Source organism: Perna viridis, chromosome 3 (genome assembly GCF_037379345.1).
Source record: "Perna viridis isolate PV_CMFRI_1.1 ecotype Kerala chromosome 3, ASM3737934v1, whole genome shotgun sequence".
Classification (NCBI taxonomy): domain Eukaryota; kingdom Metazoa; phylum Mollusca; class Bivalvia; order Mytilida; family Mytilidae; genus Perna; species Perna viridis.
This window is the reverse complement of record NC_142447.1, coordinates 58,958,133-58,972,839: the sequence shown is the minus strand read 5'-3', so window position 1 is coordinate 58,972,839 and position 14,707 is coordinate 58,958,133. Positions and strand designations below refer to the sequence as shown.

Below are 14,707 nucleotides of genomic sequence, written 5' to 3'. Positions count from 1 at the left end.
TCTCTCTCTCTCTCTCTCTCTCTCTCTATATATATATATATATATTTTAAAATCTGAAATCTATCCCAAAGGGATTGAGATATAGATCACTACACCACGAAGTCAGCCACATATCTTGATTTGCGCTTAGGGATCGATAGGAAAGTAAAACTAACATATGAGCAAGGTCACCAAACTATACGACTAACGCGATTGCTACCCATTGCGTATTGTCAAATTTCCATTCATCTATGGCAATATTATTTTATCACTACGAATTGAGTTTTCATATCACAACTCATACGTTATTCTAGAGCTTGCCGTAGCTACACAGAATTTTTATACCGCGATAGACATCTTACGATAAGGCTTCTTGAACAGGGTAATGTTGCTTCAAGTTTAAAGTCATCACAACAGAAATTATATGGTCGTCATTATGAACTCCCGGATCTTTATAGTGTATCCATCTGCACCATGAGAAGCATTATGTTTACCGTGTCATAATCTTCCTTTTGTCTTTTGTTTACTCCGGACGTGACATATTACGAGCATTTCGGTGGATGTTTCAAAACAAATAATAAAGAATTAAAAGTTGCAAAGTTAAATCATCTGTTGTTTGAAATCATTTCATTGTTGCTGGTGTAAACACCACTGTCACTCAATATCAATCAATTGAAATATTACTATATTTATATGAAAAAGGAACGGTTGTGATGAAACGCAACAAATCAAATGCATCAGCGTAAACAGCGTAACCTAAACACAAAATAGTAAATACTATACGGACTCCAACAAGTATACACACCTTTACGTAAGCTCTAGGAGGCCCAAAAGTAATAAAATCAATGAAGGGCGATTGAAAGATTTATTTATCAAATACTCATGTGAATGAATAAAAACAAGAGAATTATTCGTACAGATTAAAACAACTCAATATTAGTTCTTCATGCAAACTTTTATTGTTTTACTTCTTTCAATCGTAAACTATATTTGTCGTTTTAGATAAAAGTCGGTGGATGATTTCAACTTGTTCTATATTTATTTGAGGGCTTCCTGCTTGCATTAATGAAAAGGTGGATAAACATTAATTCATTATCATTTCCATAAATACAATTATTCAACCTGATAACACAACACATAGTAATCATACAGTAAATAAATTGGAGATATCAAAGAATAAAAGCTCATTGACAATCTGTAAAACCATTCAGTTTTTATTTGTTAAACAAAGTTATCTTTTTCACCTGTATACTGAGTGTTAGACGAGCATTAAAAAAGAAGGAGTTGATAAGAGAACAACTAAGTGTATGTCAGTGTTAGGCCATGGCTGGTAATACAACTGTTAGTGCCTTCAGTGCTACTGGAGTTACAACTGTGGATTTGGTTGTTATCGTGGCATATCTAGTACTTTGTCTTGCAACAGGCATTTGGGTAAGAATTTATTTAAATATTACATGCAGGCGATTGTATCAAATTATATTTTTCTAAAGTATCATTGATATGTTTTTCACAAATGCTTTAAGCAGGCGCTTTATAATCATATTATAACAATAATGATAGTAATTGACTACAGTCTTCGTCTCTAATTTGGATTACTTCTCTTTACAATTGATTATCAAATAAAAATATTGATGTGATATTTCCTAACATGAAAACATATGATAACGATAAAGTTACAAAACTATTGAGCCGAGTGTGTTCTTCTTTTAAACTAACCAAACGGCCAACACAATTGAGAAAAATTTTTCACATTGCCCAGAAAGTACATCTGTTGTTCACCGACTGGTGAGGTTGTTGATAAACATATTTTGCCTTTTTTTGTTTTATTGTGGATTGGTATGTTAGTTTCTACGGGTACTTTTTACTGCTTTTTGTTTTTGTTTTTGACATTTAATTTGAATGTTCCCTGCTGTGTTTTGTCTCTGGAGAACCAAGATACTTTCATCTTCCTCCTTTTATGTAAATATAATCTGTACTAACGACATAACATGTATAACAATTTAACTTATTAGTTTATTATTATGAATGAAATCATTAAAGACTGCATCAGATTCCTTAAAGGTGTTTTCTGTATTTAATCTAATCATGCAGAACTAACAGGAAGATACAGGCTCCATGCTCAAATAAAACATAATTTTGAATTATACTTAAACCTTATAACAATTAAAAATCATTGAAAGGGTTGTTGAATATTTTGTCAGATAAAATTCATTGGATAACATTCTATTAACTATATATATCAAGTTTAAATAATCAGTCTTAACGTCTTAAGCTTTAGATTTTATTCACGAACTATCTAACTGGTCACAAGAAGTTTGAAATCCTTGTTTTGTTATCACATTATATATATACATTTGTAAATATAACATGTGCAAGACTGGAAACATAATGTAATTGCTAAACATTAAGATATTTGTGCCAAGTTTTATGACACAAACAAAGTAGATATATATATATAATGCCAAAGGACATTAGTATTACTCTGATAGAAACTAAAAATTTGAGTGAAAGGTCATTTATTCAAAGCCATAAGAAAAAGTAAACAAATAATACAACATAACATAACAGATTGTGAACAAATGGTAAAACCAAATAGATAGGTGGGACAAAAAGTCGCAAAAATCTGTATTAAGGATCTCCCACCCGAAGAACCTTCGCAGACTTAACAATAGCAACTACATATTGAGCAAGCCATGTTGACCTCCAATTCTACTTATAAAAAAGAACAAAATGAATATATTACGTACAACAAGCCATGTTGACTTTTAACCATCACATATTTTTGTTCAAAATAAAATTCGTCAGAGCAAGTCATGTTGATCTCTAATAGGCATTCCAAACATTTCAATGCAAGAAGTTAGTTAGAGTAAGCCATTTGGATTATGTTTAAAACCGTATGGATATCTAAGTATTGTGATTTCTTGAATAATGTTGAAATGCGTTCTTTTTTTCTAATTTGAAGGTGTAATTATCATATGACATTATTATGTGCTTTAATTTGTTTCTGTTTTGCATGTTGCGCTTTAGTGCATCATTTTATTAGACTATTTCTAAATTTCCCTTAAAGTTTTAATAGATTTTAATTTTCATGTTTGTCCTTGAAGTTTTGATGTAATTAAACAAACGAAACAAACAATAAACAGAAACAAAACAGAAACGAAAACTAGAAATTTTGTTTATATATAACGACCATTTCTATCCAATTGTGTTTGAAGGCAACATGGAAGACACAGAGAGGGAGCATCAGTGGTTACTTTTTGGCTGGCAGAGATATGATTTGGATAACGGTAAATATCAACTTTAAATCGTTTTGGATAAAAATCACTTATTCAGTGTAGGGAAGTGAATACATTACTTTTGTATCAAATACCAGGATGAATCATTTTCTACTAATCACATTTGAAATAAACATTATTTTGGCACCACAGCCATATTTAGCGTAATTTGTATTTGCATGTAAGAACCATAACTATCAATTTATTTTGAAACTACTTATTATTAAGAAGAGTATTAATTCAAAGCACGCCACTAATATGCGATAAGTGGTTGATGAACATCCATGCTTAACTCGTAGCGACAATTAATAAATGATCGTACAGTTTTTTATCTTGACGCCCAAATAGTATCACTGCATGTGGATTTATATTAACAACGTTTTACAACAAAAACAATATTAATATTAAATTTATAAGTATTAAAACGTTTGCAATACATAAAACAGTTTTTTTTAATTTAAGAATGGGCATAAAAAAAATTTTTAAATTTATTTTATGTAAACTATGATATTAAACAGATTGGGGCATCATTGTTCTCCAGTAACATTGGAAGTGGTAGTTTTGTTGGTTTAGCTGGGACAGGGGCTGCTAATGGTATTGCTGTGTCAAGCTACGAACTAAACGTGAGTGTACTTTTCAAGATACATATACCTGTAAGTACCTTACAGTAATAAAATCATTTGAACTCACAACAGGTTGAAGTTCAATCAGAAATACCCGTATCTAGTCAGGACCATTGCGGTTGTTTCCAACTTTCTGTGTTTTGCCTTGATTATGCCATTTTTTTTTAGACTTTTCTTTTGCTGGCTAATATCATTTAATTATTGGTTTGAGTTTGTCTATCGGTTTTGTTTTAGGGTCTGTTCTGCCTACTTCTCCTTGGTTGGTTGTTCGTTCCAGTATATATAGCAAGTGGGGTAAGATAAACAAATATTCAACTGACTATCAAAGAGCAATAGCGTGTAGTATTGATGATGCAACGATGTTATCGATTCTTGCCTGAAAACTTGTTTATGAACAATAAATTCCGGCATTAAAATAGCATACTTTAATCAACATAGTTGAGTAGTGTATTCTGTACCTTTTTTCAAAGTTTTTTATCGCTATATTATAGCTAGTATTATATCATGAATAACAATTAAATGTTAGATAATTATGAAACAATAAGTTCAGTGTATTACACAGATACCCAGAGAGTAATAGGAATTTTTTTGTAACATAGAATTAGGGATTTGAATAGCTCATTAAATTACGTCGAAGTTACCCTTTTAATTCAATCCATTATAGGTATACACACTTCCCGAGTATCTGAAGAAGAGATTTGGAGGTCAAAGACTACAAGTGTATATGAGTGTTCTCTCATTGCTGATATATGTTTTTACAAAAATTTCTGTAAGTTGGATTTTGCTAAAGCTTTTGAGGAGTATGTATCAATAGTGCCAAATGATATTGTTTAATACACTTTACCTATTACCATTTTCTTATATTGAATTTGTAATTTAAAATTTCGAGGCACAATAAGTCAACATGAACTTGCGTGAAATCTAAAATGTAACACAATTCATAAGCTAAACAAAAATTCTTTCAACTAATATCGGATATTGGTAAACATGTATTTATTTATTTATTTGACTTGATCAAATTATAAGTTTAAAACAACTTCTGGCAGCAACTGTTCAAATAAAAAAGGAAAACGTTCTATTTTGAAAATGCACAGCATCTTTATTCGGTTTACTTGTCGACCCTCCCATAATACAGAACGTATGAATATTGTTTAAATATGTTTCCAGCTTACGCTAACGGCGCACCTGGTCCATAATCCCAGTTTTCAGTGGAGTCTGGGTTGCTAATTTACTTTTGTTTCCCTATACGTGCTATTTTAGTTATTATAAGTTTTTCCTGTGTGTGTCTATTTTCCCTGTAGAGTCTTTATCCAGGGAAATCATTCTTTTGATTATTGTTCGAATCTTGGTTCCCGTGATTACTCTTAGACATCCCCAAAATATCATGTAAAAGTATAGAAATTATTTATTTCTTTTGTTTGTTACTGTATTTTTGATATTCTCTAAAGAACAAATGTGATAGTCACTTTTTCATATAATATGCATTCTTACCGACACAAATCAAATTTAGTAATATTGTTCCTCTCCTAGGTTGATATGTTTGCTGGAACAATATTCATCCAACAATCAGTGGGTTGGGATCTCTATACTGGTGTTATTGTTCTCTTGGCAATATCTGCAATTTATACTGTCTCAGGTAAGAATTGTAAATTATATACTAGGACAATTGCCGGGCATATTTATAATGATATTACAACAGGTAAAATTAGGTATTTTTGGCTTCAGGTACTTCTTGTGTATAGTTTCTCTTTCAATAGTTTTCTGAAAAAAAAAACAAGACGTTCATTGTTTATGCAAATAGCGAGAGGGATTGGAAATGCATATACAATTGTTTTCAAAACAATTTAGTCTTACAATTTAATTTAATCAATGTAATATCTTTGTATATGCATGGAGTTAGCTAAGCCTATGAATTGCTCACGAAGTTTTATATTAACTACTTAGTTTGAACTTTATTTTTGTTTTCTGTAGGTGGACTGAAGGCTGTGATATACACTGACACCTTACAAACTCTTATTATGGTTGTTGGTTCAATTGTTCTTATGGTCTTAGGTAATGTAGCAACAAATGGTTAAAAGTAATACATCATTTCTTTGCATCTATACACTCAAGAAAATCTGAAATTCTGTCAATTATATGTATGAATGATATAAAAATAAACACTGAAGAGCCGATAATAAAATATAAAACTAGTAAGAAAATGCTTTTTAATCGATACATTAACTAGTAATGATTTGATTGAAACCTTTGTAGAGTCAATACTTATAAAATCCTTTACTTGATTATTGATCATGTTTTGTTTACCATTTAATCAGCTTTCATCCGTGTCGGTGGATTAGAAAAGATTTATGTTTTATATCCGGAGGCCATACCATCACCTCTAATCAACGGTTCATCGTGTGGTCTTCCTACCAACGAAGCTTTCCATCTTCTCCGTGACCCAGTAAATGGTGACATACCATGGCCTGGTAATATAATTGGTATCTCCATTCTGAGCTGCTGGTACTTTTGTTCTGATCAGGTTAAAACTAAATTATGTCGATTTCAAAGAATTTAGATTAAAAAGTTAAATTGTCATACATCCACAATTGAAAGCATGTATTCATAGATAAGCATTTAAATATCAGAAACTATAGTCTAACCGTAGAGATACTTATGAATAATAACTTATGTTTACTTGTTTTAAGTGCCTTAATTTAATGCACATGAAACCCTATCTATGACTACTTTAATTTTAATGAATTGCATGAACATTGGCAAAAAATCATGAACAGCAGTGTGTGAACATGAAATGGATCAACAATAAGTCTCTGTTTACTTTATAACTTTTTGTAACTATAATTTCTTATATCTACATGTTTGATTTTCTCTTTATTCATTTGTTTGAAATACTTGTATCCAATTTTCCATAGTTGTTGTTTATCTGTAGGTATTGGTTCAAAGATCATTGGCGGCTAAGAATATGCACCATGTAAAAGGAGGGTCAATTATGGCTGCATATCTTAAAATTTTACCACTATTTACTACTGTATTTCCAGGAATGATCAGTAGAATATTATTCACGGGTATGTATGCAATTAATTGTACATTAATTTGACAAATATATATAAATTCTAAATTCAGATTACAACATGCCAGCAAGGTTACAAAACGTAATATTTGTTAAAGTTAATTTGTAATTATGATCCAATCACTGTAAAACATTTCCCTTCTATTGTTTCTTTTTCTGGTAGATCAAGTTGGATGTGTTGATCCTGAAGTTTGTAAAATTGTGTGTGATAATAAAGCAGGATGCTCCAACATAGCTTACCCTAAACTGGTTGTAGAGTTGATGCCAGAAGGTAAATGTTTATTTTATTCAACGTTTTGAATCCATCCATTGATATTTTTCTGTCCTCCCTTCTTCCGTCTGTAAGTTCTTTGTTTTGTTTGTTTGTCGTTTTGACGAGTATTTATATACAAATATTCATTTGTTTTGTCTTTGTATCTTATATGGTTGATTAGAGCATTCTAGAATAAAGAATTGTTTTAAGTTATTAATGTTTATATATCTAGGGCTCCTTTTGCGTGCAACCTGATCTTTACTTTCCATCGATACATAAGGATTGTGCAAGAAATGATGCCCAAATATAAGCTAACAACTTTATTATGTTAAAGTGGAACTAAATATGATCCAAATTGTAAAGTTTTATACCTTTTCTTTATCAATTACAGTTGAAGCAAACATTGCAGTTAAACTCTATGATTTAAAAGTCATACAAAACTGAATTTTAATTTCAAATAATTGTGTTTAACATACGTATACACTATGTCTTAACTTCCCTTAATCCGTCCGTAGGAGTAGTTATGTTTAAATGTTTAACTACCCAGTAAACACTTCATTTTGATCTTGTTCTTTTAATTAGTGAACATTGTCGCTTATTTCCTTTCGGTAATATTACTCAGTTGATTATCTCCGTAATTCTAACGCCCTTAGCGGATCATGTAAGAAACGTTACTGAAAAGCATAACTGACATGCACAAATCGTTGTTCAAATATGAAGTCGCTGAAAATGTTTTATGTTACCAGATTAAATATTATCACTCATTTAATCGCCCTGTTCTCAGGTGGTAGACAGTAAATTTATAACTTTCATACAAGTAATGTTCCACAATAAGGTGAATTAAAATATACAAAACTATTTTGGTTCATTGAAAAATATTTCATGTCGTTTCATATTAGGTTACCCTTTAGATTTTTCTTTGGGGAAAATATTTCTGTTGACCGATAGACCTAAGTACCAAATACTGGCAATACAAATGAATATTAAACGTGTTTAAATTTGAACGACCTGAATATTTACTGAATTTATAGCTGTACAATATTTGTTCAGATATTACTTATTCAAAATCAGATTATATTTTACCTGGGTTAAACCAAAATACTAGATAACGTCTCTAGTTTCTATGAATGAAGTACATGTTTGTCAATAATAAAAACTGGAACTTAATGAGGTAGCATTTGCCATTTATTCAAGATGGTATGTCATATATGCAAACTACAATAGACATATAAATCTTAAGTTAATTATTCCTTACTTTCAGACAATGCCTCATTTATCTGTTCTGGTTTTGATTTTAGCCTTTCCTGGTCTTTTAGCTTTGTTATGACAGACCACAGGTTTTGCTTGACCAGAAAGAGTTGAAACCAGAACAAAAATCAAGACTTGGTCATATTTAAGTGAATAAGCTCCATAATCCCTATTGCTCAATGTAATTAGCAACGTTACATTCAAGATGTTTACAAAATGCTAAAATTTTTAATCGACAACATATTTGTACAGTGTGGTGGACGCGTTTATCAACAAACGGTCTGCATTCCAATGGGAACAAACTGTGCTCTTCTACTTTCTGACCTATTCCCTCACTCTTATAAAGCTGATTTTATAGCTGATCTGATCCGAAAAGAAGAATATCGTTTAGCTATATCCTTTAATCTCAGTTTCCGCTATATAGATTAAGTATTATCTTTAAACAATCCTAAGGGATTTGATACACCGCATCTACCCGAAAGAACTTGAGATAAAGGATTTTTCTTTCCTCTTTCGTCTACCCCGAACTTCAATTTTTATGCGCAACTCGGTGGGTGTTTCTAAAAAAGCAGAGGACGCTTACCATACCGGTGCACCTGGTCCATCCTCCCAGTTTTTTAGTGGAGTCCGAGTTGCTCATTTGATTTTGTTACTTTGTATGTATGATTTTAGTTACTTTATGTTCTTTGTTGTGTTTGTCTCTATTCCATGTCTGGTCTTTGTCCCTGGATTACATTCTTTTGATTACCGCTATAACCTTGGTTCCCATGATTATTCTTAGAAAGACTAGAATTTCATAGTTGTATATGTGGAAGTCTAAATTTAATTAACCGTAAAATAAGACCAAAAACAAATTGAAAAGTAATCAAGGAAACCAAGATTCTTGCAGAAATCAAAGAATGCAATTCAGAGACAAAACCAGACAGGAAAAACAGACACACAAAACAAAGAACATCATAAGGAACCCATTGAAAAAAAATCCCGAAGTTGCATGCGTTCTCTTGCTATGTTTACCCCTAATAGTACAGGAAGTTGATATCAGACTCCACCCAGGATCACTTATTACGTATGCCCGTCTATGTGAAGCCACATGCAAAATTTGAATTCAACCAATCCATGGGGTGACGAGATTGATGTGACTACAGTATTCTCTAGTATGCTATACAGTGGAAAATGGAAAAGTCCAACGTAATAAGAAGGTGATTTCGAAAAGCACCCACAATCACTAACAACGTGTGCCCTTTCTGTATAAAGCCACACACCAATTTTAATTCAATCCATCCATATGGAGTGGAGATACTTGCAACAAAATTTGGACGGACACACAGAAGGATAGACGAAGTGATTCCACTATACCGCCTACTCTTTGGATGGGGTATAATACTATTTACAAATATTGTCTTTTTAATCCTGACTTTTCACAAGTAACATTTTTGTAATCTTTATGTTTAAATATTAGTTAATGTTGCTTTACACTACTGTTAAATCGTTTATCGCATTGATTCAGGTCTCCGAGGACTAATGTTAGCGGCAATGATGGCTGCCTTGATGAGTTCCTTGACCTCTGTTTTCAATAGCTCCAGTACTATTTTCACCATGGATATATGGCATAGAATACGACCTGGTGCCTCGGACGGTGAATTACTTGTAGTTGGAAGGTACCTATTTGATAAATATTCTACACGATTAATCAAAGCAGATTTTGGGTTTTAAAATAATTACTTTTATTTCTCGTATTTATGAATGAAGAAATTTGTAATAAATTATACCAATATATCTCATAGTCTTTTCAATATAGTAATTCCTACTTTCTCATTCTCATTGGTTTTCAGAATATTTATACTTGTGCTAGTTGCAATTAGTATAGTATGGATACCTGTACTTCAGGCTTCACAAGGTGGACAACTGTTCAATTACATTCAGTCTGTTACTGGATATCTATCACCGCCAGTGTTGTCTCTCTTTCTATTGGCAATATTGTGGAAACGAACAAACGAGAAGGTATATACACTGTATATCGGATGCCATCTGAAATCTTACAACGAAATTGATTTTTTACCGTTACCCCTTTAAGGGTCTGCTAAATTCAAAATCTAAGACATTAATTGTCGAGAAGTTTTAGTCAAGATGTTCAGAATACAATTATTATGTTCCTAAAAACCTTAATGCTTCTTACCGTATTCTACGTATATGCATGCTTCCTTCTTTCACAAAACATGTTACTTCAGTCATATTTTTCTGACAACATAAGTGTAAACAAAGATTTTAAAATAAATTGACAGATTTACCAGAACAGTTTTTTTGTCCGGAAATGCAAATATGTTGTAGCCTTAAATATATAATACAATGCAAGCTACCAATAATTTGTGATGAATTGTCAGATTTTAATGAAAATTTTAATATTTTATGCTTATTGGTGTTGGTATTTAGTTGGATCATGGCATAAAATATCTCAATTCATCTGAATTTAAAGAAATTGTAATTTTTTTCCAGAAAATTGATGCTAGTTTGCCCTGCGTAATACATTTAGAAACAGGACTATACGAATTTAAGACTTCAAATTTGGTTATTGACAGCTGTAGATTTATTATATAATATGTTGTATACACTTTTGTTTTTAATGTTATATATAAGTTTTAAAACATTTTTGTTCTACGTTTGAATTCTGTGTTAAATACATATAAAGATGCATTTAGCAATGTTCCAGCGCTAAATTTAATGTATTATTAAAATTATGAATGAAAACATGTCATTAAGGAATGTCCAATATATTGATTTTAGTTGAATCTGAAAGAGAAAACTAACATATACGACAAAGTTTTACCTCTTTTTAAAATTTTTTTTTTCGAACAAGGAATTTTTCGCCGAACAAATAAATACTGATCGCCGATAACGAACAAGCGATGAACTTTATCAAAATAAAATAGGACTCATATACCCGACTGTTGCTGCATTATCATGTCCTTTGCGCTTTTTGATCAGTATACTTCCTTCTGTCCGTCTATCATTGTGTCATTCTGTGCGCCCATTGAACTGTTGCATCCTTAACTTATAAACATCTTGGTGAGTTTTATGAAAGAATTATTGGCTATTGCCATTATGCACCTGTCTTATATAATTGTTAATTTTTACAATTTAACAAATAATTCCAAATTATCAAACACAATTACAACGACTTATAATATACATTTGAACCAACTTTAATTATAAGTTATCTGTAAGTTACTTCTATATGTATTTTAGGGTGCTTTCTGGGGACTGATAATTGGGCTTATCGTTGGCCTGATTCGTATGGGACTGGACTTTGGTTATGGATCTCCACATTGTGGAGAGGTCGATCATAGACCTGCTGTTATTTCAAAAGTACATTTTCTACATTTCACAATACTGTTGTTTGTCATCAGTATAACTGCCACTGTGATTATTTCATACATTACAGATCCGATAGATGAAAAGCATGTAAGTATGATTAGATGAAGATGAGGTCAATATAGGGAAATGATGGAAGATTATCCAAAATATATCCGAAAAAGTCATATAAGATCAAGAAAATCAAATATTACCATGGGACAATACCAACTATAATTGTAAAACGCCGGAACATTTTATCTTGAACTTTATATATCATAGCAATAAATCATGCCAAAAAAATAACATCGTGTCAAGAATATACTTAAAGATTTCAAAGGAAATGAAATGTATCTCTGAGTATTTAGACGTCCTCGGTAGTGTGATCCATAACTGTAATTGATAAATATTGTAGTGAATCATATAACTTAGATCCTTTGACTTCCTACACAGTTATTGCAAAGTAGCTACACCACTGCATCTAGTAAGTATCAAGTTCGGCAAGATGACGAGATTAGACGTGGAATCTAATTAAAAACACATTGTTTTATCTGTGCCATAGGAACTTCATATTGGTCAATCAAATTGTGATAAGGACTGTAAAACTTAGTAGTGATAATATTAACAAAGGCTAAAAGTACCCATGGTAAAAGAAGTTTATTTGACAATACCCGTGCTCTATAGAAAAAGTCCGCGTACGGATCACAGGCGCGAAAGTAACGGATCAACTGCGAAATGTATACTCGTTAAGCTTTTGATATTGGTATGTTTGGCACTAAGAAAAGGGACATTTACAATTGGGAAGTAAATATCATAATGTTTGTCAAAAAGTTTCGATTTCAAACTCCGGTATTATCTATGTACAAGCTAATATCAAGGTATGAGGTAGAATAAGGTGCTTATGTTGCCCCTTTAATTTCAAGCACAATAAAAACAGGAAGCAGAGACAATCTACCTATACAATATAGATAACAGAATAATATACAAATACATACTTATCCGTTCCGAACTTACGAAATTGATCACTTTTCAAAAGTAGTACGTGGACTTTTTGCTTCAAACCGTTTGATAATACCAATTCATTTCGGGTTTTCAGTTAATTCGTTTAACCTGGTGGTCACGTCATAGTACACAGAAAAGAGAACCATTCACAGAGGAGCTACTGTGGGAAGAAAAATCAGATCGTTTGAAAGCTGAACGTTTAGCTAAACACTCTGATGCTGGTGGTAATACTATTAATATTATTGATTCAGCTAATGTAAAAATTTAGACTTACAATTTTATATCAACTGAATTAAAGATCTACAGTTCTACAATTCTGATTAAAGGTATATGATATCACCGTTTTGGTTTAAGCTTTTAATTTCCTTTATCCTTTTAAAATGTCATCAATGAAAATATCTAAAATGCAGACGTCATAATTCAAAAGTATTTCCTACTGTAAATATTATATCATATTCATGAACTACAGCTAGTAACGTTTTATTTTTAAAATGTTTCTTTCTTTTGAGCAGGTGATATAAAATAACCTTGCTTGCTCAAAGGGTGACATCAAATTAGAAAGTTTGTTGCAAATTCAATTTAATTATTCGAAATTACATGTATTGTGCATTTCCTTTTAACCACGTCTTAAACATATAATGGTACATTCTATGTTTAACAGAGAAACTTCCGGTCTGGAGAAAGATACTTTACCTCATATGTGGTTATGAAAAACCACAAGAACACACTCATACAGAAGAGGACAAATTTGAGCAAATCAGACTTTTAACACATATAAAAGAAAAGCCGAAATGGAAGTTATTTGTCAATATTAACGCTATTGTTTTAATGTGTATCGGCATATTTTTGTGGGGTTATTTCGCTTGATATTGATTATGCATATCAGCTAGATCTGAATGTTTATAATTGTTATATAAATATATCTATACATTATATATATTGTATGAAAAAAATGCAAATTAAAGTATTCAAAAAGAAATCATCGTGTTAAGAAAGCAAGGAAAATGTTACTACCGATTATATATTGTAAATTATACGTAATTATCAACAAATTGACAATAATTAATATATATATATATTCTCTGTAAATTCTAAGTAAATTCTAAAATTATCTTAAATAAGTTTAATCGTTTATTTTGCTATGTTTTCTGCTTTTGCTAGAGGTAGTGGAAATTTTTGACCCCTTTAAGCTATTTTAATCCCGTCGAATTTTGTGCGTCTGTCCCAAGCTAGCAAATTCCAGCCTTTTTAAATCTTGGTCGATTTTTTTTTTTATTTATTTATAGGGTATGGTATACACTCAGGGCCAGTGTTGAAGAATTCTTTGTACCTGGATTACATTCTTTTGATTACCGCTATAACCTTGGTTCCCTTGATTACTCTTACCCTTTATTGAAACTTTTTTGGTCACATTTTGGTAGGGTTATTTCCACTGTTTTACTTACATCATAATCAGCACTGTTTTTTAAGTGAAACTCAAAGGTTCATCACATATAAAGCTTCAAATGAAAACACAGTTAAAAATGTATATAGCTAAAGAATATCATTATAAAACAAATTGGCGAACAAGCGATATGAATTATCATCTAAATGTTCCTGTTAGTTTTTATTTTGCATAAAAATAATATTCTAGTTGATAGTGGTGTGGAAGGTTGTCATATTAAAAGTAATCAAACTCTCAATAGTTGTTTATTTAAAGAGAAGATCCAGTTGAAAAAAAAAAGGCTTTTGAATGGAATATATTAAAACAAAACATATAGACGTCATATACAACGTTTACTTTGACGTGGTATATGTTTTTTTATCCAATTCACGTTGATTGCAATAAACACATAAGCAATCAAACAAAACAGTCAAATTGGACGATTTATAATATTTAATAAATAATATTTTAACCTGGTCCTGACTA

General features: G+C 31.3%; 1 protein-coding gene across 1 annotated transcript; it reads left to right on the top strand.

The window, feature by feature from the left end:
• The first annotated feature begins 1,117 nt into the window (after positions 1-1,117).
• Positions 1,118-14,480, top strand: LOC148623131 (sodium/glucose cotransporter 4-like). The gene is made up of 15 exons (XM_088573673.1): positions 1,118-1,410; positions 3,195-3,266; positions 3,773-3,877; positions 4,112-4,171; positions 4,542-4,646; positions 5,408-5,513; positions 5,849-5,929; positions 6,193-6,398; positions 6,807-6,942; positions 7,111-7,218; positions 9,956-10,106; positions 10,281-10,449; positions 11,692-11,907; positions 12,893-13,022; positions 13,460-14,480. The coding sequence occupies exons 1-15, from the start codon at positions 1,303-1,305 to the stop codon at positions 13,663-13,665; spliced, it is 1,959 nt and encodes a 652-aa protein (XP_088429799.1). The 5' UTR covers positions 1,118-1,302; the 3' UTR covers positions 13,666-14,480.
• Positions 14,481-14,707: the final 227 nt, after the last annotated feature.

What these genes read in the sequence shown, in the direction of transcription:
- LOC148623131 (XM_088573673.1), top strand. Translation starts at nt 1,303, where the DNA reads ATGGCTGGTAATACAACTGTTAGTGCCTTCAGTGCTACTGGAGTTACA. An exon ending in GAGATATGATTTGGATAACG is followed by an intron (nt 3,267 to 3,772) that starts GTAAATATCAAC and finishes GATATTAAACAG; the next exon opens with ATTGGGGCATCATTGTTCTC. An exon ending in ATCCGATAGATGAAAAGCAT is followed by an intron (nt 11,908 to 12,892) that starts GTAAGTATGATT and finishes TCGGGTTTTCAG; the next exon opens with TTAATTCGTTTAACCTGGTG.